Below are 24,540 nucleotides of genomic sequence, written 5' to 3' on the forward strand. Positions count from 1 at the left end.
TTAGGGCATATTAAATATCTTGGTATTTTATTATTCCCATTCGTGTGATTTTAAAACATTTTGTAAGCAAGGGACCTTTATATTTCAATAGAATTTATGCTTTTCCTTTTTTAAACTATGGTTAAAAATTAAGAACCAGTATATAAATTGAATAAATTTAATTTAGTTAATATTCTATGTAATAATGTGTAATATTAAATATTAGATAGGGGTTATAGCAGTACTTTACAAAAGCGTAAAAGCAAAATTTATTTCTTTTATCTGCGAAGTAAATTTGAATAATATTTATAAGGACTTGATTTAATAGATCTTAGGCAATACCCTTGTGTAAATTACTTCTCCAACTATTCTATACATTCTTTTCTACCACAAACTATTTGAGTTTTCCTCTAAACAACTTTTTGTCAAGTGAAACATGTGCATTGGAATTCTGGACCGCAAAAAATGCCACCGACAGGCATTTGGGGTTTTTGCATTTGAGCCCGGCGACAATGTGTGGTGACAACCCAATCAAGGCAGAAATGTATCTTTTTGGGCACCCCGCACCCACTCGACTCCAAGCGCCAGATCTGCAACTGCATATTTTGTTTGACATCATTGTCGCACATGCCACGTGCTGCCGTTGCACCTGCAGCATTCGCCACATTGCGGAAAAACGCCCCAAAAGGCGGCAACATGCAACAGCGAGGCCTTGCAAAAAATGCAGCCAGCTGCATGTGCGTGCATAAATTTACAGCTGCTGGTTGTTCGGTTGTTTGGCCGCTCAGTTGTTGGTTGTTTCGCTGTTTGCCGTTGCTGTTTGCATCCAGCAATGAAGACATGACACCGACACCGAACGAGGACACCTCCTGCAATTGCAATTCTCCACTGGCCTTCAGGTGCTCTGGTCTTCCAGCAGTCAAGGAATAATAATAGCTAGGGAATTTAAAAATTATATGTGATCACTTTAAGCACTTTTAAATTTGGAAAAGAAATATATTTTTTATTATTAGAAATTGAATATTCTTAATAACAAAAAATATCAATAAATTAAGCTAGAAATGCATAATTTTGCATCCATAAGATAATATTCTAGATATTTATAGCATAAATAATAATAAATAAAATGTAAAATTTACTTAAAAATTTGAAATAATTTAGAAATAGGTAGAATGTTTCTACTGACTCTGCCTTTTATATTTTACATTATTTTTATTTCATCGATATTCCGCTTTCGGTAATTTTATTAACCCCTAATTAACATCAGTGCCTTGGCGACTTGCTAACAAATCCAAATAAATAACTGAGGGCAAATGTTGTTATTGTGGCCCGTGTTGCGCGATGCTTTTCCATTGTTCGATGGCCAATTCAGCGGCAACAATTATGCGGGGCATTTGGGCAAACCGAAAAGCTGAAAGGACCAACTAATGCAAACAATAGTCGAATGTTTGCCGGCCATTTCATAGTTCACATATGACAGACAGCCCGAAAGGAGCAAACACGGGGGAAGTACAGTTCGTGGGGAGGGCAAACACCCAGCAAAAAGGATATCGCGTGCCAGCAAAAAATCACCATGTAAACACACATCGCACACAAAAGGCGCGATATTGGAGAAGAAAGCTTTCAGGACCCTCGACCACCCATATAGGTATCGCCCCCACCTAAAACTCCCGCCCCTGCCGAAAGTTACATGTGTACAATGGTCGCCTTTGGGCTCCGGGATCCTGTTGTTCCTGCGCTGTTTTGTTTTATTGTGATTTTTATGCCAGTCGTTTTGTTTTGGCATTTTCGGCAAATATTAGTTCCATACCATCCAGCCATCCTGACTATCGCAAATGGAATGCTATTGTGTGTCCTTCGGCGTTCTGCAGGGCTAATAGCTGTGATTGCAGGGAGAAATCCACCGGTACTTGGGGTTTATTTGATAGTTACACTGGAGTTGCCAAGAAAAAAATGGGATTGGGGAACATCTTTAAGTTGAATTTATTTCAAAGTTAATTTCAATCATTATAATTGCTTGCTTATTCTAGAAAATGACAGTAGATTTATATTTGAAACTACATTAATAGATTTGTATTTATATTTTTAAAAAATCTTGTTAAAAGTATGTATTTAAAGATACTACAAACTTACTTTACAATCTGTATTTGTAGATGATATTACTCCTTTAAAATTGGAAAACCGAATGAATTGCTTTTTGTGTAATTGAGATACAATAAGTAATTATTTCCACTTAGAGCTTTGATGAAAATTAAACTCTGTACTCCTTGCTTACTCTACTTCCAGTTTATTTCAATCTCATTATAGTTGAAGACATAAACAATTCATAAATGCATAAACTAGTTAGTACCGATGCGTAAAATCGCAGTGAAGCGTTTTGGGGCTGAGGGCTTAGGGCTGTTCTTCCTTCTCGGGATCTGCAAAATGCAAGATTATTCATTTAGATACGTTTTCGGCGAGCTTGTTGAGTCAATTATACGCAAGCTTAAAGCGGCTGCAGCTCGTGCAGGCCAGACACAATAATTGCCAGACATTTATATTAAGTTTAATTGCATACGTGTAGCAAGTACGAGCTGCCATCCAGTGTGTGTGGAATATGTAAAGCGTTTTATGATTTATGCAACCCCACGAGCTCCTCAAACCCAGAAACAAAATCAACAAATCATTTTTCTGGCCAGCGCTGACAGCTGCAATTTTTCACTGCAACTGGAAGTCATGCAACATTTAACGGGCCCAAAGTAGAGACCAACTTTAAAGTAATCCCCAACCGCCACATGCAGCCCGATCGAAAGCCACCCCTTATAGGCACACAGACTCCCCTGAGTTGCCCAAACCGAATCAATTAAATTCAATTAAATTCGAAAAACCACAAGCCAAGTGCAGGGGGTCGGAGGAAGTTCGAGTGCAAGTGCAAGTGCAGCTGCAGGATACCGGATACCAGGATTCTGGGACACAAAGGATACCCCAATTGCTGCCCAAGCTCAGCTGTCAATCTTATTCTAATCAGGTTCCCAGCACAAATTGCCTACGACTCGAGTTTCGCTTCACAAATTGACTTTTACGCCTAAACAATTGAATTCCAGTTGAGATTTCCGGCTGGGACTTAACCCTTGCCACCCAAACTTAACCCCCTTCCCCTTTTGTGGGGCAAAATCAACAAGTTAACTGCACTGCACCGCCTGTCATTCAAATGGAGATTGCGAATCGACCCCCCAGGGCTCTATATGGCATTCTGTGTTTGGTTTCTCACTGTCTAATTGACTTGTGAATGGAGTTGGCCATTTCATTGCCCATGGGTATGAGGTCCTTTAAAATCCAAAGGGAAAACTCCAGGCTCTGTAATTTAAATGGGATTTTTCTTAAAGCCAATTACGGCTGTGGTAAATATTCACAGTGCAGCAAGAGTAAGATTATTTATTTAGGGCAGCTTAAAGAATTTCAAGGAACGTTGAGAAATTTCACTTTTACTTTGGCTTTATTTCCTTTAGTATTTTTTTAAAATTGTTTCTTGCTGTAAAAATAATAAATACTTTTATACCTTTCTTTTATTTAATTTATTATTTGTTTTTAAATTTCATGTAATGACTATGCCAATATATTTTTTGATTTTATGATTGATATTTTGCTATAAAAATAGTAAACTCAGCAAAGAAGAGCGCATAAAAATGTTTATAAATTGTTAATATCATTTTTAGTATCTCTCTCACAACTTTTGAACCCTTCTGCCGTGTTAGCCTTTTCCAACCCAAACATTTTTCGCATTCTCTTGACTCACAATTTTTGCATAATATTTTCCTTGGCCCCCGGCCGCGTTCGTCATCATTCCCCTAATTAATTAAAAAAGTTGTTGCACCTTTTTCGGGGCACTCTTTTATTTTTTGCCTTTTTTGGCACCAAAAAAATGTGCACAATTTTTATTTCGCACATGCGAAATTAGCGCTGCTGGGGCACATGCCTTGTTAAAATATTTGCAAATATTTAAATTGACATTTTTCCGTCATGTTATGACTATGAACAATGTCAATTTGGCTGGATGCCTTGAGGGCTAAAAGGTCTTTTTTCCATCTCCTTGCTCTGTGTGTTTAAAAGTCCAGCGGTGGAGGACTTAAAGCTGCATTTGCAAAATGCCGGCACACACATCGGGCAACTAATCAAAACAAATTCAATTAAACGACACACGACAAGCCACGGCTGGTATGGGATCGTCCAAGTTGGGTCCCCCTGCCACCATGGGTAGACCCGGAGTAGCCCCGACTCCTTGGGCTTATCGGGCAGCACAATCCATTAAAATTGCACATCGTTTACACCAAAAATCAATTCGCCAAAGCATTTAGGCATTACAAATGCCAAGCCAGCCACTGGAGCTAGTCGGCGCGGGTCTGGAGTCCAGTCCAGGTTTTTCGGGATCCCGGGATCCCGCTTCAAACTGAACGTTGATGCCCATAAATTTCGCACAAGGCCCTCACTCCCCGCTCACTCTGTTTGTTTTCTGGCCCCACTCTGGGAGCTTGGAGAAGGAGTTCGGAGTCCGAGTCCCAGTTTGCGGGGCTACCAGGCGATAAACGCAGGCCAGTTGGCATTGCTTTGAAATGTATCCGCCAGATACGAGTAGTACAAAAGCTGCATTTGTGGAGAGCCAGTCGCAGTCTGGGGCCAAGTTGTTGTCGCTGGTCAGTTGCGTATCAGGGGTGTAGGCTTTACTCATTTTCAGGGGGTTCGAATTCCAATAACTCGTTTAAATGCTTTTAATCCACCGTACTTGTAAGTTCATTTTAAGTATCTTATGGATTAAGTTAAAAAAAGGACCCCAAAAGTACCCCCTTCAATGCGCCTCTGTTTGTGAGCTATGTCTAAAGGTCGAGTGGCTCTTCTAGAGTGGAGTGTTCAAAAGAATGGTTTAGTGGCTTGGCCTGGTGTATATAACATTGCCTTTTTGGGGGTACCACTAAATTAGCCGGTCCTTAAATGCTTATTAAGTGTGACCCTATATAAAATATTTGAGCTACATTTTTTGAAACTGATAATCAAGAATTCTAATAAAATTTCTTTTGAAAATTAAATTGTAGATTAATGAAATCTAGGACAAAGGATATTATATCCTATATAATAATATAATATAATACCAATTATTTCTACACCACTATATAAAAATGAAGTCTAAAATCCCAGAGATTCTAAAGTGTTCTCCCAGAGAGCCCCATCTCTAGAACATCAATCGTTCTGCTATTCTGGACCCTCCGCATATGTCAGTGTCACCTCATGCCCGACAAATTATGTCTATCGGAAACACAGAAAGCCTAAAAAGAAGCCCATAAAGAAACCCAAATCCAATGTCGTGTATCGACGGCAGCACAAATGCATGTGGATCGGCGACGTCGAGTGGTGTTCGGAGTTCGGTGGCGTCCAAAGTGGTCAGTGGCTCGGTTCACCTCACTGCGATTCCGGTGGTGTCAGTGTGTCTCGCGTTTTATTAGTGGCAACTCAAACAGCGAATTGAGATTAGAAGCCCGCCGACGACTGACTGAGTAAGTGAGCCCATGAGTTATGGCCTGCATTAAAGCGCATCAAAGTGAGCTCAGAAAATTTAAAAAAAAGTGGGAGAAGCCGATCGTAAAGTGCCACCCATTAGGTTTTAAAATGATTGTCAACTGCTGAAGGGATAGGTTAAGGCTAGGAGTTAACCCAGGGCTTGCCCTAGGAGAAAAACTCAAAGTCTTTTAAGAAAGAAAAGAATAATGTTATATGTAAAAATCTGCAAGGTAAATTGCTAGATACTATATAATTAAACAAAATAATATGAAAAATTATAAACGATTTATAGGTACTACATCATAAGTATTCCCTTTCCTTCCTTTTATCCTTTCAATCGGATTATTCTAAGCACCCATTTAGCCACCCCAGAGGACTTGTTTTCCATTTATAGAAATTTACATTTGATTGCCGTTCAATCTACTTTCATCGCTGGCGACCCACAGAGCTCAACATGTGATATCCTTGACATTTATGAGTTGTCGGCTCTGCGGGACCCCTCTCCCCCATATAAATCTACATGTTAGATCAACAGTAAGTAATGTCAGATGTGATTTGCATAACACTGAAACATTTGCTCATGACTTTCTTACTTCCCTGTTGCTTCTGTCAGTCCCTGGGTTTTTTACTTTTTTTGTATCCCAATGATAGCAATCTGAAATGTTTTTCGCCTTCCCCTCGCAACCCGCATAATTCACTTGATTTTCCTCATCTGACTTTCACTTACAATCCATTCCAGCCCTCCGAAGAACAGAAAGGAAGAGAACATTAGGCCTTATTACATTTGACATGTTGCTCCCTGGGAAAAGTTTTCTTTCATTTTCGTGGCAACCCACCCCCTCGGCTACAAATCAAAAGATAAATTGTTTTCCTTCATGATTTATATATAAAAATGTTTTGTTGACTTCGCACCAAACTCCAGTTTTTCTTTCCTTATCATCGGCTGCGTTGAAAGGGAGCTACAAATATTAATATTGTTTGTGTTTCATGCGCTTTCTGCTTTTTATTTCGTTTTCAATTTGGCAATGTCCAACTGGGAAGGGGAGTCGCATGTCAAATTTAATATAAATTATTGGCAAAAAATCGCTGGGCATGGGCAGAAAAGTTGTATCTTTCGGATTACTCACATTCCTTGGCCCTTATCCAGGAGTGGGTGGGCATGGCCTTCAGCTGGTTCTCGTAGGCCTTCTTGGCCAGCACATCCTTGGCCTTCGGATTCGGCTTGTTGCAGTTCTCCGAGTCGGCGAAGTGGTTCAGATACTCATCTCGCTTGCAGTAGATGCACACCCCGTAGATATACTCCTCCTCGCAGATAGTGGCATTCGTGGAGCGGGCCCAGTCGGCATTGTTTCTCGCCGCCTTGAAGAGTTTGCCCACGTAGATGTGCGCCGTTGGAATGGGAGTGAAGGCATTCAGAGCGATGGTGGTTATGGGATTGTGCTCCAGGTTCAGCACCTGCAGGTTCTTCAGCTTGTCAAAGAGACCACTGGAAGAAAATAAATGAAAATTTATGAATTTTTCTTAAAGTTTCTTCAAGTAATAAAGCCCTTAGATACTTGGCTATATGTTTGTGAAAATATCGATCCACCATCGATAGCATCGATACTATCAAAAATAACAAAAGCTAGAGGAAAGTCTTTTTTTAAAACGTTTTAAACAAATTTTAGAGCGATACTATTGATGGTAGGCAAAAACCACCGATGTCTGTCAAATTTTTGTAGCCATCGATGGTATCGATGGTGATATCGATTGCTGAACTCACTCTGTTATTCAAGTGGCATTCATATTTTATCACAATGTCAACTCACCTCTGAATGCGATCTAAGTTGTTGTAGGCCAGATGTATTTCCAAAATCAAAGGAGTGTTCTTGAAAAGCTGATCGGGCAGCCGGGCAATGTTGTTCCTCTCCAACCGCAAAGTGAGCAGTTTCTTCTGCACCTTGAAGAAGTCCTTGCTGAGATAGCTGATGTTACTCCTAATTCCAATGTAGGCCAACTGTTCCGACATCCAGAACAGCTCGGTGGGCACATTATCACCACAGTTGAAGATCTCAACCGACTGAAGATCGGTCATGTGCCAGAGTTCCTGGGGTCCAAAGGCAGACATCTCGACACTGCTATTCTTGGCATCGCAATCGATCATCAGGTGCTTCAGCTTGGTCTGCTTGGCGAATATATCACCAGACACCTTGCCCAGGTTTTTGACCACGATTTCCAGATGGGTTAGGTTCTTGAGATTGTGCAGAATTGAGCCGGGTAAGTCACTGCTTCCTTTCAGGGAGAGCTGCTTGAGAGCGGGAAGGTTTTCCAAAAAATTATCCGGCAGTGTGGATTTGAAACCAATGATGGACACCTTCTTGAGACCCTCGTGATCTGTGTAGTGCTGCTGCAGAACCTCGCCGCGATCGGTTTTCTTGGGGTCAAAATAGTTGAAGATCTCCAGTTCGGTGTAGTTGTTTACACCCAGCTTACTCAGCAGGTACTTGATACTCTGGGCATTGGGTATAGCACAATTTTGAACTATTAGAGAGCCAATATTACCCACTTGGAGCGGTGGAATGTAGCCATATCCTCTGGCATCGAAGATGCTGCAACTGATGCCGTACAAATTCACATTATCGCTGTGCAACTGGAGGTTGTCGCACTTGATCTCCTGATCCTGGCAGTCGCAGAGATTCGGCTCCTTGACCAGGGCCTCACATCCCGCCTTGGTCACATAACTACTGGTGATCACTGTGGCGTTTTCCTGCCACGAGGGCGAAACTAAGGCCAGCAACAGCAGCAGCAACCACATCCTGGGGCTGAATTCCCGGGCAGACTGATCGCTGTAGGGCAAGAGCAGAGGATTTTTAAATTAGTCTTTACGATCCAACGACAGCTGCACCCCCGGCAAAGTAGAGATACTATGCTGCCATATACTATATCCTTCTCTTTTGGTCTGGATTTCCTACAGGTAGCACGCATTTCCCTGGAAGTAATGCTGCTGCGTTTTCCCTTCTAGCCAAGACACCGCCCCCCATTTTACACCCGAAGGCCGGGCTGCCATTTTTACACACAAATTTGATTACCCAGGTAAGCCCCTTGCGCTTTTCGCTTTACCTGTTCGGTTAATGGCCCATAATTTACTACGCAACTCGCCCGATTTGTGCATAATATTAAACCATTTTGAATTCGCCTTGCAACAAAACACAAAAAAAATCGTACGCAGAAAAAAAACGGCAAACAAAATGACTTAAATTGCCATTTGCGTTGCCCACGGTGGAGTTGTTTTTGAAATTTTCAACGGAGTCGGGGGTTTTTGGGGAGTGCGCGATGATCTGTGTGTAAAGGCAGCCGCGAGTGGGTCCCGAAGAGTGGGTCTGATAACAGTTGAAAATGCGCGATTTTACATACGAATCGCAGGCCAAAGATGAAGAAGCGAATGGAAGCGATCTGGGAAAGGCCGCAAAAAAAGGCACAGTGGGCCGAAAGCTGTGAAAGAAGGTTATAAATGTTCTCAGTTAGATTTTAGAGGGGTTCAAAAAAATCATTTCTGTTAATATAAAGAGAACATGATGGAAAATCGAATTTGAAAATGTTAAGATTTGGCTCTTTCACATAAATTTAATTTTTAAATGATTAAAAAAAATTGTGATGATAGTTTCCATAATGCTAAAGAATTTGAAGAAGTATTTATAGTATTTATAGGAAAATGTTAGCTCCCTTTATGCTAAGGAATTTCCAATAGGTATTTTCATTATGTTTTTTAGTTTCTATCTGGTTTTTAGTTAAACTTCAAATAATATTATACGTAAATAAAACTTTATTTAATAGCTAATTTGTGGACAAGGTTGATAATAATGAGTTTAAAAAAACGTGTTGTAAAATTTCATATAAATAAAGGTGTTTTTAAATATGACAAGTAGATGCACTTAGGTTAAGGGGTCTTGAAAATTTGGCATATACGGATACTTTTTGAATAGTGCCAAATCTCAGCCCACTGTGCCCCCGGCCCAGGTTTATTCCTATCGAGCTCTTTCCACCTCATCCTCAGCCCCAACCTTATCCCCGACCACTCTGAACATCCTGAAGTGCAATTTCAGTCTGGCGTGGCGTTGATCTTATATCTTGTGCTCGAAACTGGGACTTGGACTGGCTGCTTCTGCTCGATTCCGAACAAATTACAATTCATTCTGGTTTTCAGTTTCATTACAAATGCAAAAATGCAAAATGGCAAGCCGGCCATTATCTCGGGACGGTATGGATGGTGTGGTATGGCATGGCATGGTATGGTATGGTATAAGATGGGATGGGATGTCTGTCTGTCTGTTGATCGATGATCGCTGTGGCCGCCGATGATCAGGTCTTGTGTATCGTTTGAGGCGTACATGCGTAAGTGCCTTTGATCCCCGCACCTCCCCCTCAGATCGGACCTCCTCCTTCTGGAGCAGTTGCATTCACAGATCGGGGCCAATGCATTTGAATTTGTCTGGCCGGCAGCCAAATCGATCGACAACCAATCAGCCCCAGTCCAGTTCGGTCAGCCATCATGCCAGTTTGCACAGCCTGCTCAGGTGCACTGAGAGAAATTGGTTATTTATTTAGATTTAGATAGGAAGCGTTAGAGAAGAAAGCAGAGAAAGAGCTTATTATACTCACATCTTATTCATATATAAATAAGTATTATTTTAAACAGATGTTTTATCCAAAGGTAGTATATCTTAGGCAATATATCAACCTTTATAATGTGATAAGTGATTTGCTTCTATTATATTTAAGTAATCTATGTTGAGGAGCTAACTTTAAAGGTATCTAAATATTTATTTAATTTAAGTATACTGCGATGTATCCACCTAGATAGCGTCCAAATTAATAATTTTATTTTTATTTTGGTTAAGAATTTCTGAATATTTAATAGCAGTGCTCTCTTCAAGCTGCTGCTTCTGCTGCTGGCAGTGGCAAACATTTCATTTTTCACGATCCACGAACCGTCTCTCGTATTCCCAAGAGCTAAATCAATAAATTACGTGACAGGCATGCAGAAAACCTGATGCCTCCAACTTTGCGTTGGCTTTAGCTCCAAGTCCACTTCTCGATCGCCGTTTGCGTTTTGCTTCGTTTTGATTGAATCAATCAAAAACTTGTGCATTTATATGAAAAATATTAAGAAGCTGGCAGGACCAGAAAAATGAAGAATGTATACCCTGAAGTGAATGAATAAATTAAAGTTATAACTCAGGAGCAGCTTAATTCCTCAGGCTTGCGAGTGGAGATTACGAGAAAGAGGGGTCTTTACAACAGAATAATTTTATTTATGTTTAATAAAATAAAAAAATATGGTATCTTTACAATTTTGTTAGATTAACAAGAAGTAGCGCTACCAAAATCTATTTCCAGGCACAGAGGGACTTTAAACTGTTTTTTAAAATTATTTGTATTGTTGGCTATATTTTAAAATTTGCAAGACCTCTTTTATGTATTTGTATGTCAGCCCGTTTACAAATAGTGTATACCGGTGGGCTTGGATCATACCTATATCGTTTGCAGATCTTCTGGCGCTGCCATAACATAAATTATTATTATGTCTTGCCCAATGGCTGAACCACAGATATTTTCTGTACTCCATTTACCCCCGCCTCGCCACCACACTAAATTCGCATTAAATTTGATTGGTTTTCATTTGTTGCGGGCAGGAAATGCTCAATAAAGTTCTTAACTCGCTTTAATTAACTTTGACAAATTGAACTCTGGCTCGGCTGGAAAATGTTTTGCTAAAAATAATCGAATCAAAAAGCCAAGGAAAAGTCATTCCCCTGGCTGCCAATGCGGCTCCTTCAATTAGTAGTAAATAATTTGAGCTGGTCGAAAAGTTTGGCTCTAGCTAAGCGATGCATAATCCATGAAAGGGCGCCGTGAAAGTTCAGGAAGCCAAGGACTCGTCCCCGAAAAGTCTCAGAAAATGGAAGCCCAAGTGGTGCAGGTTACTCTACTCCTTCTGTTAATACCGCTCCATTGTGTGCTCGAAGATCTTCATTGATTTTGATTTCTTGTACCGGGGAAAATCGCCTTAGGCCAAAACTTTCGCCCCACCACAGGAGTATTAACCATTTGGCAGGACGGACAGGCAAATAAATGGTCATAATCCTGGCCAGACAAAGGCTACTGTTCCCGCTCCGGCTCCGGCTCCACCTTAACCCATAACTCATGTCTGGGGCTATTTTTTGGGGGCTGTTCCCGAGTCTTTTATGCGTTTTACATTTGATTTATTCCACATGCAAATTGCGGTATACAAGAATTAAGTTGTTGGAAATGTTTTATTCCCAGAAACGTTTTGCGTCTCGCCGCGACTAAATAATAATTCGCCTCAAATTCAAATGCGCACGTTTCACAAAGAATACAGTGCGGAAAAGAGAGCCCTGCCATAGCTCAAGGCGCCCCAAATCGTGAGTTCCTTGTGCACAGATGGGGGTAGAACCCACCCCCATCCAAAAAGAAGTCCCGGGGCACAACCCGCTCTTACAAATAAATGCATGAAATTGAATACCAAGAGGGCCGGAAGAACTTTTTTGACTGGGAAACCGAGAAACCGAGAAACCATCATCTCTATTTGGTATTGTAGTTCCATTCTGTAGCTTTCCATAGCTCGGTGTTCTGTTTATTTATGTGTTTGCGCCTATTTATTTATTTTAATTAAAAGGGGCACGTGTTGCTGTTTTCTTGTTTTCTTTTTGCCACGGCAACATTGCGCCCGGAGAAATTGGTGATGGAAAAGCGAAAGGCTGGGGGTGGTAAGGTGTGGTTCTGTTTCTGGGGAGTGGGTGGGAACGGGTTGCGGCAAGTGCAATCCCAAAATGTATCAATGACAACCCTGAAAATTAATAGGGCTTGCGAAAGGAGCTTGTACTTGTTGACAGAGGTAAATGAAAATTTAATCAGCCTGCCAATGAAGTTATTTCAAAGGGTATTTAGACGAAAAGTATATTTTCTATGGAGTTTTTATTTGCCCTGGGTTCTATAAATTTAAAAAATATTTTCTAAACATTTTAAAAGTGCTACTGACATAATTTTTAATTAATTCAAATATATTAAATTACAGTCCAAAAACCTGATTAAAAAGCACAAACATATTTATATATTTATTTTGATTACCCCAACGTTAGGCACGCAAACCTTCAAATAAATTCAACCTTAAAAATCAAAACTATTAGAAGAGTCAACAATGACGGCATTGTTTTCCGTTTCACAGCCTTGCCAAAGGTCACTTTTCCACCCCGTGATTTAGATGGCCCATTCAATCGAATGGCCAACTGCCGACTGCCATCAAATTGCAGCAAATGAACATCAAACGAGTGTCAAAACAAACAGAGGTCCTTGGGCGTCGCAAATTGAACCGACTAAGCCGAGGAGAAATGGCCAGCAAGTAGTAATAAAACAGGGGGAAACACAACAATCAGAGCAACTAATTAAATGCCACAACCCCCACGGAAAACAACCAGACAAAGTCAAAGTTTCTCGACTCGTTTTCATTACGAGTTAATTTGAATGTAAATGAACAGAGGAGTGGAGCATTTTCGGGGAACTGGGGAGGGCTAAAATGTTTTGGCTAATGTTTCAATTAAGAAGACAGTGAAAAATTTAATTTTCTTTCATTTGGCCTCCGCTTGCGTCTAAATGGAAATTGCCACCCAAGTTAGTGGCGATGAGTTTTCCGTTTGACGGCGGGCAGTGAGTTTCGTCTGGATTGTTGTTGTCCCGGGTGATGTTCACAAGGAATTTCAATGTTCCACTCATAATTTCATATAATTTCCATTAATTGTATGAAATTAATGCCGCTGGCTTTAAGGCCGAGTCATTTGCACGGCGAGAAAAAAAGCTATTAAACTATATTAATGGGTGAATACATAGAAAAATGCATATTAAATATATTATAAAATATAATAAAATTATTAAATAATATAATAAATCTACCTATGGTTAAATTTGTAAGCATTATTTTTTTTTAAATTTATGACTGCATCTTTCATGATTAAAAAAAAAATATATACATTTTAATAAAATTAATCAGACTAACATTCATTGATTTAAATACGGTAAAAATTAAGATTTTCAAGTAAGAAAATTTCGAAAAATATGTTTTACTTTTAAAATATTTGTTTTAAATATTTTATAATTTTTTTAAATAAATTCAAATGCACAAATATATTTCTTCCTGTGTGCATATCCATCTGCGTCGTGCTCCTGGCTCCCGCTTGTTGGCCACTCCAGTAGCCATTTTCATGATTTTCTACGCACTTTGGCAATGGCTGGCTTGGAAACTGTCTATGCTAATTTCCCAGTTTTGATGACTAGTCGGCTACCAGAGAGCTACTGGCAACGGCTACCTTTCATTTGGCTGTAACCAACCGCATAACCACGGTCGCCGGCGATCCGATCCGATCCTCCGATCTGGGGTCCCGAGCTCCGCCTTGGCTTTGCATAGATCACTCAAGGGCATCGCCACATAGCTTTGGTTCTGCTCGTGTATCGACCATCCAAGTATCGAGTATCCATCATCATCATCATCTCCGTCTGGGCCATGGCCAATTCGCAGTTGGGGACGAGGACGCGGTGCAACATGCCCGGTTACGCCCCATTTTGACTGGGCAATTGTCATGGACACGCCGGCAAATCAGACCGATGTGAACATATTTCTTCGAGTGGGTAGTCCCGGGGGTAGATAATAAATGGGTTAGCAAAGGAGGAAATATTCTGACTAAATCTGGTAGAAGATATTATATACCCCTCTTTTATATTATATAAATTGTTTATTAACATCCTCCTGAGAGCGAACTTAGGATCCTTAAAACATTCCATTATTCTCTATGAGCTAATCTAAGTTTATTAAATGTTTTCAAAATTGATACTCAGACAAAAACCATTAATATGAATTTTCTTTTTGAGAGAAATTTCGGTTATCATATTTTTAAAAAAATTCCAAATCAATAGAATTTTTAATATTGTAGAATTGTAGTTAAAAAAAACCTATTTCATCCTAAAAGCTCTGTCTAAAAAACATGTTTCCGATTGCTTTCATCGTTTCAAATCTGCTTAGGATTGATAATACAAATATGATTTCCATTAAGTTCGATTTTTATTATCATCCTTAATCCTAACTCTCGAGCATTGCCCATTTACCAGGCTGCAAGTGCAGGAGCGCCGAACCTCCTTCCAGACATTTCTTTTTCGCACACTCAGCACAAATTGCAATCAAAGACCACCCCGACCAGTCAACCCTTCGGGGCCCTCTTCAGCCACCGACTTTTTAGCACTTCAAATTGGCAAACAAACAAACTCACGTTCAAATGAAATGTGAGCATAAACAGAAAATTTTTCACACAGCGCGTTCATGGCTTTCCCCGCACTTTTCCCCGCTTTTTGAGCCAACTCGTGTGCAATGGTAAACAAACTTGAAAAGCAAACCGAAAAGCATAAGCGGAAATATTGCGCATACGTCGTGTTGCACGTGCTGAATGTGGAAGAAGAAGAGCGAGGAGCAGAAGAAGAAGAGCCCGCTGAATAAGAGCAATGAGCAGAGAAATGGGATTCACACAGGATGAGCGACGTCAGGGAAGGAGGCTCCTTCACTTGACACGCAAATATGCATAAACAAGGCATGAATATTCATGCACACAGCAGACGCCTCTCGCCGTCTCCCTCTGCACATAGCCCCATCTCGCTTGCTCCCTCGGCGAGCATCTTGAAAAGGACTCGCGTCCTCGTGTCCTGGTGCCCGTATCTCGTTTAGAGATGAAATGCAATGCGCATTGAAAAATTTGCCCGCAAAAAATGTTTGCTCAAGGCGGGGTGAGTGAACCAGAAAGCCAAGATGACTGCAAGTACAGTGGGGATGAAGAAAGAAAGATAAAATTGATGAGGTGGAGAAAATATATAATTTTTAAAAGTTCCTTATATATATTTCTTATTAACATTTATTTCATACAATAAAACTTCGAAACAGTTGTTATAGAGAGGCTACCATTTTAATTAAACATGAACTTTAAATGAATGGCAAGGTCACACTTTTATTTGTGGGAGATCTGGTCACACTTTTCATCTTCAATATTGTGTAATTAAGGCTTTTGCCTATAAGAAGGTCCCTGATTTTAGCTTCTATTGTTACACTATTTATGTGGTTAAAAAAGGTTTGACCAATCTCACTTATTGAGTATCCACTGTCTGCCCACATAATATGCAATTTTCACAGCATTTGACTGAATGAATGAATGTTTGCTCGTGTTTGTCTTGCCATTCACACGTGAAGACAAAATGCAAGCAGGTCATTCACTTGGGTCTGCACTTCTGCCACCCTTTGACCCCAGCTTCCCCTAAAAAATTCCCCCAAGAAGGGCTTTACTTTAGAGAATTTTGAACTGCTTGGGCAACAATCATAAATCCCTGTCAATCACACGCGGCTGTCATCATCATCAGAGCCGAGCAGTCATCAGTCCTCCAGATAGGCCTTGTAGTTGCGACTTATCCTGCGACTTTTGCGACTTGTGACTTGCCTAAGCGGAACTGATTACGTCGCCTTCTGCTGCGACGTCATCGATTTGGCTGCGTGACACCAACGCCTCTTTATTCTTTTCTCGACTGTTTCGATGTCATTTATATGATGCTACGAATTTGACAGCTGCGCGGTGGATCGATGCGAGGGCGGGGCAGTTATGCAACACTTGAACTGTTAATTTCTTTGGAAGCTTCCTATTGACAACAATCAATCATTTTTCCATGTATAAATTGGGGGGGAAGGTCGCCAGTCCTCGTTCTGTGAATACTCAAATGGTCGACTAAGGTAAATAAAAGTTAGGCTGACAATGTGAGGATGATTTTGAAATAAAAGGAAGACGAATGATATACTTTTTCAGCCCCCTAAAAGTTCTTGATTTCATTATTTTTATTTTCACTAATTATTTTAGTTTACAACTATTTAACCTTTTTTGGTTTTAATGTGTCAAATTAATCATGGCCAACAGTTAGAATAATTTTAAATAGTTTTCAGTAAATGCTAAAGTTTCCAGCACTGACATATAAAAGCCTTTGCAATTCAGCAAAATGCTTTAATTGGCAAGCAACATTTAATATCTAAGGACGGCATGGAGTTTTTAACTTGTATATTAATTGACTCGGTACCTTTTCGTACTGTATAATAGAAAAGCTTAATTTACTATAATAATATTTAATAGCCTTAATCGTCTGCTGAGAGAATAAATGTCAAGCTGAATATATGAAATCGACTTTGGTGTATTTTTTCACACCTCTCTTAAAGCTTTTTATTTAAAAAGCTGAAGTTAGAAAGCAAGAAGTTAAGATGCAAATTTAAAGCACTAATTTCAGTGTACGACTAATCAACCTTTTAGGTCGGTAATTAATGTGGCAAATTAATTAAAATATTTTAAAATAGTTTCCACAAAATACCACCAATGCTGACATATATAAGCCTTTAAAATTCAGCAAAGTCGTTTAATTTTCAAGAAACCTTAGACATCTGAAGGACAACATGAATGTCCCAACCCTTTTACTAATTTGCCTCGGTGAGTTTTTGTGTACTTATAGAGGAGATTTAATAAATTCACTAATTTTTAGCTTTATATGCTCCGCCGAGAGGAGTGTGGCAAAAAAACTCTTTACAAAATAAAGGAAATAAATAACATATGCCTGTGTTTTTATTTGTAAAATGGGTAGCTTAGTCTATGTAAAAAGGAACATATTTACACAAAAATAAAAGGAAAATAAAAACATTCTTCAAGAATTTGAATCATTGATTTTTTCATAAATGTTTCTAAATTGAAAGTTTGACATAGAAATAATAATTATTTGTTTTATTTAAGGTATAAAATAAAGAAATTGTACAAGACCGTTATTAGTTTTATTAAGTTTATTAGCGGTAACTGTTGTTCAACTTTCCCGTAAATGTAAAATTTTCAGCACTAATGATGACACATAAGAGCCTTTAAATTTCACCAGAATTGTTTGAGTGTCAAGGAATTAATGCTAAACGAAGTGCGACGATAATAAGTTCACCAGCAAACAAATAAAAACGAATAAATTCTCTAAGAGTTTAACAATTGTTTTGTATATATCAGAAACTTGTGAACTTTTAATGGTAACTTTGTGTTAAATAGGGAACAATGAAAGAAAAGAGTTTTACGGAGAAATAAGTAAACATTTTATTTAGATTTATTTAGGTTAAGACATTAAAAAATGTATTAACGTATCATTTATTGATTTGTTTCATTAAATCTAACTTTTTCCGGAACTAATGCGGATATATATGCCTTTGCATTTTAGCAAGTTTGATTAGTAGTCAAGGAAACTGGAATCTCTGAAGATGAATGTCGCAATAGTCTTATTGATTTGCCTCGGTGAGTTTTTGAATAATTATAGAGTAGATTTGTAATTGTTTGTTTTTTTTAGCCCTCTATAAGCCTCCAAAAATAAGTTGGGAGGACCTTTTGAACAGAATAGAATAGAAAATGTTTAACTAAAGTTTATAAAGTTTAGGTCAAAAACTTGGTAAAAAAATGTTAGCTTCTAAATTCGGTGTAGAACTGTTCAACCTTTTTATGTAGTAAATAAATTTGATAAACAATTTGTTGCCAAAAGTGAAAATTAATGCAACATTTTTTCAGCACAATGCATATTTACTACTTTTTGGAGATAAAGAAGAAAAAAGTGTATTTTGATTAATACACACTACTTTTTGTATTTTCAAGAAAAAAAATCAAAAAGGTTCAAAAAAACCGATTGCCAGACAACTCTGGTACCCGTCTGGCCAAAAACATAATTAAATGTATTTTCGTTTAAAGTAGACAAGAAGGTCTCACAAAAATTTGCATACGAAATAAAAGCAGAACTGTCGAAAAAATCAGTAAAAAGCGGAAAGCGGCAAAAACTCGGCCAAATCACCGACTAAAACTAATCCCCCAAATCTGCGACGATTGCCAGGGCAAATCAGAGTCCTGAAACCGAGACCATAAAAAGCGAAGGAGCCTGGGGCAACAATTTAAGATTTACGCCACTTAGAAGACATTTAAGCGTGCAACAAATGCCACAACAGCCGCCGACCAGGCCCACATGCAAAAGGCCAAAGTCAAAAGCCGCCAAGAAGATGTTGTTGCCTTGGCTGTTGGTTGTTCCTATGGTTGTTGCTGTGGTTGTTGTTCTTACCGTGCGTGCTGAGCTTCCTCTCGGATTGGAGCTTCTTTCCCAGCGATTCTTCTACGGGCTTATGGGCCCTGCCAAAAATCAAAAAGGGTTCTCCTACCAGTCGACCAGTCCGCCAGTCGGCCAGTCGACAGTTTACAAGGTTTTCTCGTGTTTCGACAACATTAATTTGTTGTCTCTTCCCCGTCGGCAACATCTTGGGAGCTTTAAGGGGGCCAAACTAAGACTTAGTCATTTATGTTGCCAGCAACAAGTTGCCGGCCGCAGAAACCGCAAAAACCGGGAGAACAGTAGCTCAAATGGCAAACAATAAGAAAAATTATTTAATTTGAGTGTTTTTGGGTCTAACTTCGCTTTATTTTTCAACTGCAAACTGTGGCCCGGCAAAGTGGCAAACAGAAAGCGAAGAAACCGCAGAATTTTACGAGCTCCTCATCGCCCTTAACAATGTCTCATTGTCAGGTCTAAATCATTTTTAACGATCAATAAATGAACACGGTAGAAAGCAAGTATTGTGAAGGTGGCAGCGTGAGTGGATAGAAAACCACAGCTTATGATCTTAAAAATAATTATATATTAAAGAAATTGTTGTTTTTAACTAGAAAGTTTTAAATTTATGAATGATTTTGAGCTGAATAAATCATAATAATTTGTATTTGAGAGAAAATATTTAATATTAATTCAAGCTTAGTTCATTTTCCGTGAGTTAGACCTATTTACTTATTTTAAAGGGCTTTTATATTAATTTTCCAATTTCAAAAATATTTAAACTATCCTTTTTTTCCATAGGGTTATAGGACTTCTTAAAACTGAAGTCCTTCAGATTATATTCCACCTGTTAGATGGTGGTCCTAATTTTTTATAAGATTATATAATATCATTAGAATTTGGTTCTACTAGAGTTCTTCCGATTATATTCCACTTGTTAAGATCGTGGTCAGAGACTTTTATTTAGAAAAAATTTTCAATTTCTTTGATTATTTTTCCACCTGTCAAGATCGTGTTGCCATCCCTGACGATTATCTCGAATTTCAGTATTTCTTCGGAACTCATCCCTCAACCGGCTTTGTGTGCGGTCTCTTTGCGAATCAACTTGGAAGTCGGGAAAGGTGTAAAGCTAATTGAAAGCCCCGCTCGAGGCGGTCGACTTCAAAGACCCCCACAAAGGTGACTTTGTTGCGGAAGCAAACTCACTCTAACCGAAGAACTATTGTATCCCCAGAAGATCCCTCGCGACCCAGACACATATATCGCATTATTTTATTGACTATCGAGAGTGGGTGGGAATTTGGGGGGCAGATAGGCCAGACCCGTGATAAGCTCTGGATTGCACACATGTTTCGATATTTAGCCAAAGGTAAACACGTCCACCGGTTGACAAATCTAGATACAACACTGCAAACAACGCTTTATCAGGCTATAACTTTTGTCTCTATTTACCAAATGCTTCAAATTGACAGCTGTACTTCGGCGGCCCACTGAAAATCGAAACTCCAGCGATTAAATTGCAATTTCCCCAACAGATGTTCGCGTTTTGGCTCATTTCTTTTCGTTTTTCTAATTGTAAGCGGATATTTATTTTCCATCATTTCCGCTCATTTGAATTTTCTGCCCTTTCCCCATAAGGAAAGCAAACTTATTTGCTAATAAAAATTCAAAAGATAAACACACAAATCAAAATCATAAGCCCAAGTTGAAACTGAAACGCCGGAACAGCAGAAAAACCAAGTAAAATGGGGGAAAAAATGCGTGGAAAATTCTTGAGATTTTTAGGGTAATTTGTTGGGGTGGTTGATGCCGGCTTATTACAGCAACACGTGCGGGGAAATACCGCGAAATCTTGTTAAAAAAAAATTAAGCGACTTAGATGACTTTGAGCCGTGGAAATAAAAAACACAGAAACCCCAATGGGAGATTTCCATTTGTACAACTGATTGCACTTACAAATCGTAAAAACGAGCTTCGTGGCAGCGACAGCAAACATCCATTAGGCCCACTGTGCACAGTGGGTAGCAGACGGCGGGGGTGGTGGCATTGGCCGGGTAATGCACAAAGGGAAATTATAATAAGCGCAGCTTTTCCCCGTACGGAAAAGCGGACGAGGAACATCCATAAATAAAAGACGCCGCCAAGTAGGCAATGCAAATTTTGTTGGCCGGTTGTGTTCGCCTTTCCCAGACTTTTTCCATATTTCGCCGGCTTTTATCGCACTAATAAAAAGGATTTTCCTCGAATCGTACTGAGAAAAGTCGTCTCGCATTTCTTTGTATCATTTTACTCCGGGCTACGCGGGAGTTTTGCTCTGAAGGTTGGGGCTCCAATTCCTCCAACTTCGGCGGGCCTTCCGCCTTATTTATTTACTAGCCCTGTCATATTGCAACAACTGACTTTTTTACTCTGCCCGTTGTCTGGCTTACTTTGTTTGTTTTTCCTTTTTTCCTTCGCTTTTCCTCGGGCTTTCCCCGTTGTGCATTGTGCGACTATGCTACCTTATAAATGGATTATGGCAATTAGATGGCATTCTGGGGTATTGTGGGGTTGGTGATTGGGTCGACCGGAATATGGAATCCATTAGAGGGGCTTAGGACTCGATTTGCTTAAAGATGAAATGATGATATGTGGTGATGGCTTGTGGTAAAGATGATAAAGTGGACGAGTGAAAGGGATTGACATCTTAAAAAGGGTGAAGACATGAATGTGATTTATTTTAAATGTTTAATGTTTCATAGACAAATAATAATAAAATAATAATATATTTCATTTCCATTTACTAATTGAGTCCTTTAACAAGGTGATACATATTACAACCACTTTTTAATGCACTTCAACCGCCTAAAAGTGTGCAATGAAAAAATCCAGAGGGAATTCATTGCATTTATGATTCTTAAAAAAAATGTTGCATACTTCTAGTGTTTACAGTTTTAACAATCTTTTAAAAGTCGTGTAAAAGATATATATTGATTAGTAAGTAATTTAATCTTTTAAATGTATTATATTTCCATGAAGAGTGGCTTATCCCCCTAAACGAAAGGGTATAAATAATACCAATTGAAATATAACTACCATCAATACGTTGATTTTTTCACAACTAAATAGAAAAAATATATCCCCCTACCCACCTTATAAAAAGAACTACCATCAATCCAATGATTTTCTCAATCATTTAAACCCATTACAACTCCCCACAACTTCTGAAACTGCTGATTTCGCCAGTCATGCACCACCAACCGAATGAAAAACCAATTAAATGGGAAACAATCATCATTAGGCAGTGCCACAAAATGATAATTCAAATGTTTTCAGCTGAGTGGCCAAAGCGAATCGGGGCCCGAGAACGTAACAACTATAACTAAGTATGTACACCGTGAAATTGAACAAATAATATGCCAGGAAAGTAGGCGCCGAATAAAAAACCCATGAGGAGCGAGAGAGATTGGGTAGGAAAAAGTTGGAAACCAAACTATTATTAATGATCTGAAATATCAATCGGCTGGCAGATCAAAGAGGTTGCATGGAATGGTATGCTAGTTATATTACGGATTAAAATTTGAACAGGGAAATATTTCGGATTCGAACCGTTCAAATTCTTCAGAGCGCACAAAATGCCAAACCGACAAACTAAAATTGGTAACCAAGCTGGGGGAATGGTGATCGGGGGGTTTTCCAGAGTTTGTGGCTGTTCGAGGGCCCAGCCATCAAAGACATTTAAGTATTTTGCGGTTTTTTGTGCCCGGGATGCCTTTTGTCCTGTGGCAGGACATGTGCAGCAAAGTGTCGCATATGTGGCCCGGGTTTTTTACATGATATCCAGCTAGCTGGGATTTATCCTGCCGCTTTGGGTCGCTTATTGCCAGGCATTTATGAAATTTCGTGCGGAATTTAAGGAGGCGGGCGGGCGACTTGAAAAGCCCGAGAAAACCCAGACAACTAATGCCGAAAAATACAAGAACGAGACGAGCTGAGGTTAACAAACTGCCAGCTAAAGACCTCCGTGCGATGCGTGTGCACATCTCGTACTTTTTCTAGTTTTAATTTATATGTAAATTAGCCAGCTCGATGAGATGAGGAGAACAAAAAAGCGGCAACTATTAGCACAAAGCTGCAAATAATGACAGGCTGAGTGCAATTTGATAACAGTTGCAAGCCAGACTGAGCAGCTCAGCGTCGAGCCAGTCGAATCGATCGACCGAAATTGATGGAAAGATAGAAAACATAGATATATCAGCCCCATTTAGACCAAAACAAATCCCACTCGGCCGTGACAAATGAAGCATAAAATTGTACAATTTACGGACTGGCCAGCCATCATAAATTAAACAAATTTTAATCAAACATAAAGTGGCACAACCACTCCGCAGATCGTCTGCTGCCTTTTTTCTAATTTTCTCACAGTTTATTTTCGATCCACAAATCACTCGGGGCGAAATGCGAAGAAGCCAGCTCTCTGGGTTTATTTAAACATTAATTAAATGTCCGAACACGGCAGTGAGTGGCACAAAATATCAGGCGTGAAAGTCTATACGAAATTTATGAAAGCTGCCACAACATTTTAACGCCAGTTGGTAATCGACAGCCCCGTCGTAATCGCAAACGCAATTGCAATCATCCACTGACAATCGTCATAATTTATGGGTCCTTCTGGGCCGGCTTTGGTCTGCTCAAATAGCCCAATAACATAACAACTAAATTGATAAAAACCACAAAAAGCGACAGACGACAAGCGACGCAACAGAACGGGAGCAGATCGTTAAGGTATGTGTTGGTAAGTCGACTTGTAGATGCTCTTCTTAATAGTAAAGTACTTGTATGAAAAAATATATTAAGAATTATAAGGTAACTTTCCAAATTAAAACATTTTATTAAGATTTTGTAAGTACTAAACCACATTTAAATGCACTTCAGCCGCCAAAAAGTATGCAAAGAAAAATAAGATAGACTGAACTCATTGTACTTCTGGTTCTTAAATATATTGTTGTATACTTTTGGGCAGCGAACATAATATTTACATGTTTAGAGTCTTATAAGAGATGTATATATTGTATTTTTTGTCTTTATATAAAATGTGATTATAATTAAGTGACAGATTTGTTGTTTAGTGCATATCCCCCAAACTAAAGGGTATACAAAATACCAATTGAAACGGAGCCGGTGGCAATTGGGGAAACGGGAACCGAGGACAACCTGGGAGCTGCTGACTGACAGCAATCGAAAGCTATGCAATAATAATAGCACCACAAAGTCGGGTGAACAGAAAACAGCTGCCAACATTCACACGTCATTTAATTTCGATTAGTCGCCGGTGAGACAGACAAATAAAGCGACAAATGGAAAGACAAATGTTTTGTGGTCAATACTTTGGCTTTGGTAATTGTCGCCTTCGACCAGGAAAAATGCACAAAATGCCTAATTGGCACTTGGATGTGCCAGAGCAAGGCGAACGCTTCACCTTAATTGTTGGATTCTCCCCTGAATTTCTCGATCTTCGATCGCTCTTTGGGTTCTTTAACTCTGCCAACCTGCAGCTGAATATCTTCATCATTATTCGTGTTCGAGTGGCAATCACACTTGGGGACTGCATTCGATTCACATTTTTGATTGATGAGTATATTTTAAAGGTGAGAGAAGTTGCCTAATGAAGTCCGCAATGCATCCGCTTCTTGTTTTTTTGTTTCTTTATGGGAAAGCCACTGATTGACCCATGAGAAATGGCCTCGGGATGGTCTATTAGTGATAAGCTTTGTATTTGATTTTGATTTGAATGGGTGAAAGAGTGTGACTTGAAATTAATACAAATACCTAATGTATCTAAAAGATATTTGTAATAAAGTCATTATTTTAGATTGAATAGAT

General features: G+C 39.2%; 1 protein-coding gene and 2 long non-coding RNA genes across 3 annotated transcripts in view; 2 read left to right on the forward strand and 1 right to left on the reverse strand.

Moving 5' to 3' along the window:
- Positions 1 to 1,938: 1,938 nt before the first annotated feature.
- Positions 1,939 to 24,540, reverse strand: part of LOC108034425 (leucine-rich repeat-containing protein egg-6) — a 57,086-nt gene continuing 34,484 nt past the window's right edge. Inside the window, exons 2-4 of the mRNA XM_017109313.3 lie at positions 7,317 to 8,333; positions 6,636 to 6,994; positions 1,939 to 2,396 (exon numbers count right to left, since the gene is read on the reverse strand). Of these exons, the coding sequence (XP_016964802.1) occupies positions 2,371 to 2,396; positions 6,636 to 6,994; positions 7,317 to 8,302 (1,371 nt within the window). The 5' untranslated portion in view covers positions 8,303 to 8,333 and the 3' untranslated portion in view covers positions 1,939 to 2,370. The remainder of the gene's footprint in view (positions 2,397 to 6,635; positions 6,995 to 7,316; positions 8,334 to 24,540) is intronic.
- On the forward strand, positions 16,967 to 17,386 carry LOC122818805 (uncharacterized). Its single transcript, XR_006368295.2, has 2 exons — positions 16,967 to 17,057; positions 17,110 to 17,386. It is a non-coding gene; the product is annotated as an uncharacterized LOC122818805 (long non-coding RNA).
- Positions 17,834 to 18,135, forward strand: LOC108034458 (uncharacterized). The gene is made up of 2 exons (XR_001768724.2): positions 17,834 to 17,888; positions 17,941 to 18,135. It is a non-coding gene; the product is annotated as an uncharacterized LOC108034458 (long non-coding RNA).

Source organism: Drosophila biarmipes, chromosome 2L (assembly GCF_025231255.1).
Source record: "Drosophila biarmipes strain raj3 chromosome 2L, RU_DBia_V1.1, whole genome shotgun sequence".
NCBI lineage: Eukaryota > Metazoa > Arthropoda > Insecta > Diptera > Drosophilidae > Drosophila > Drosophila biarmipes.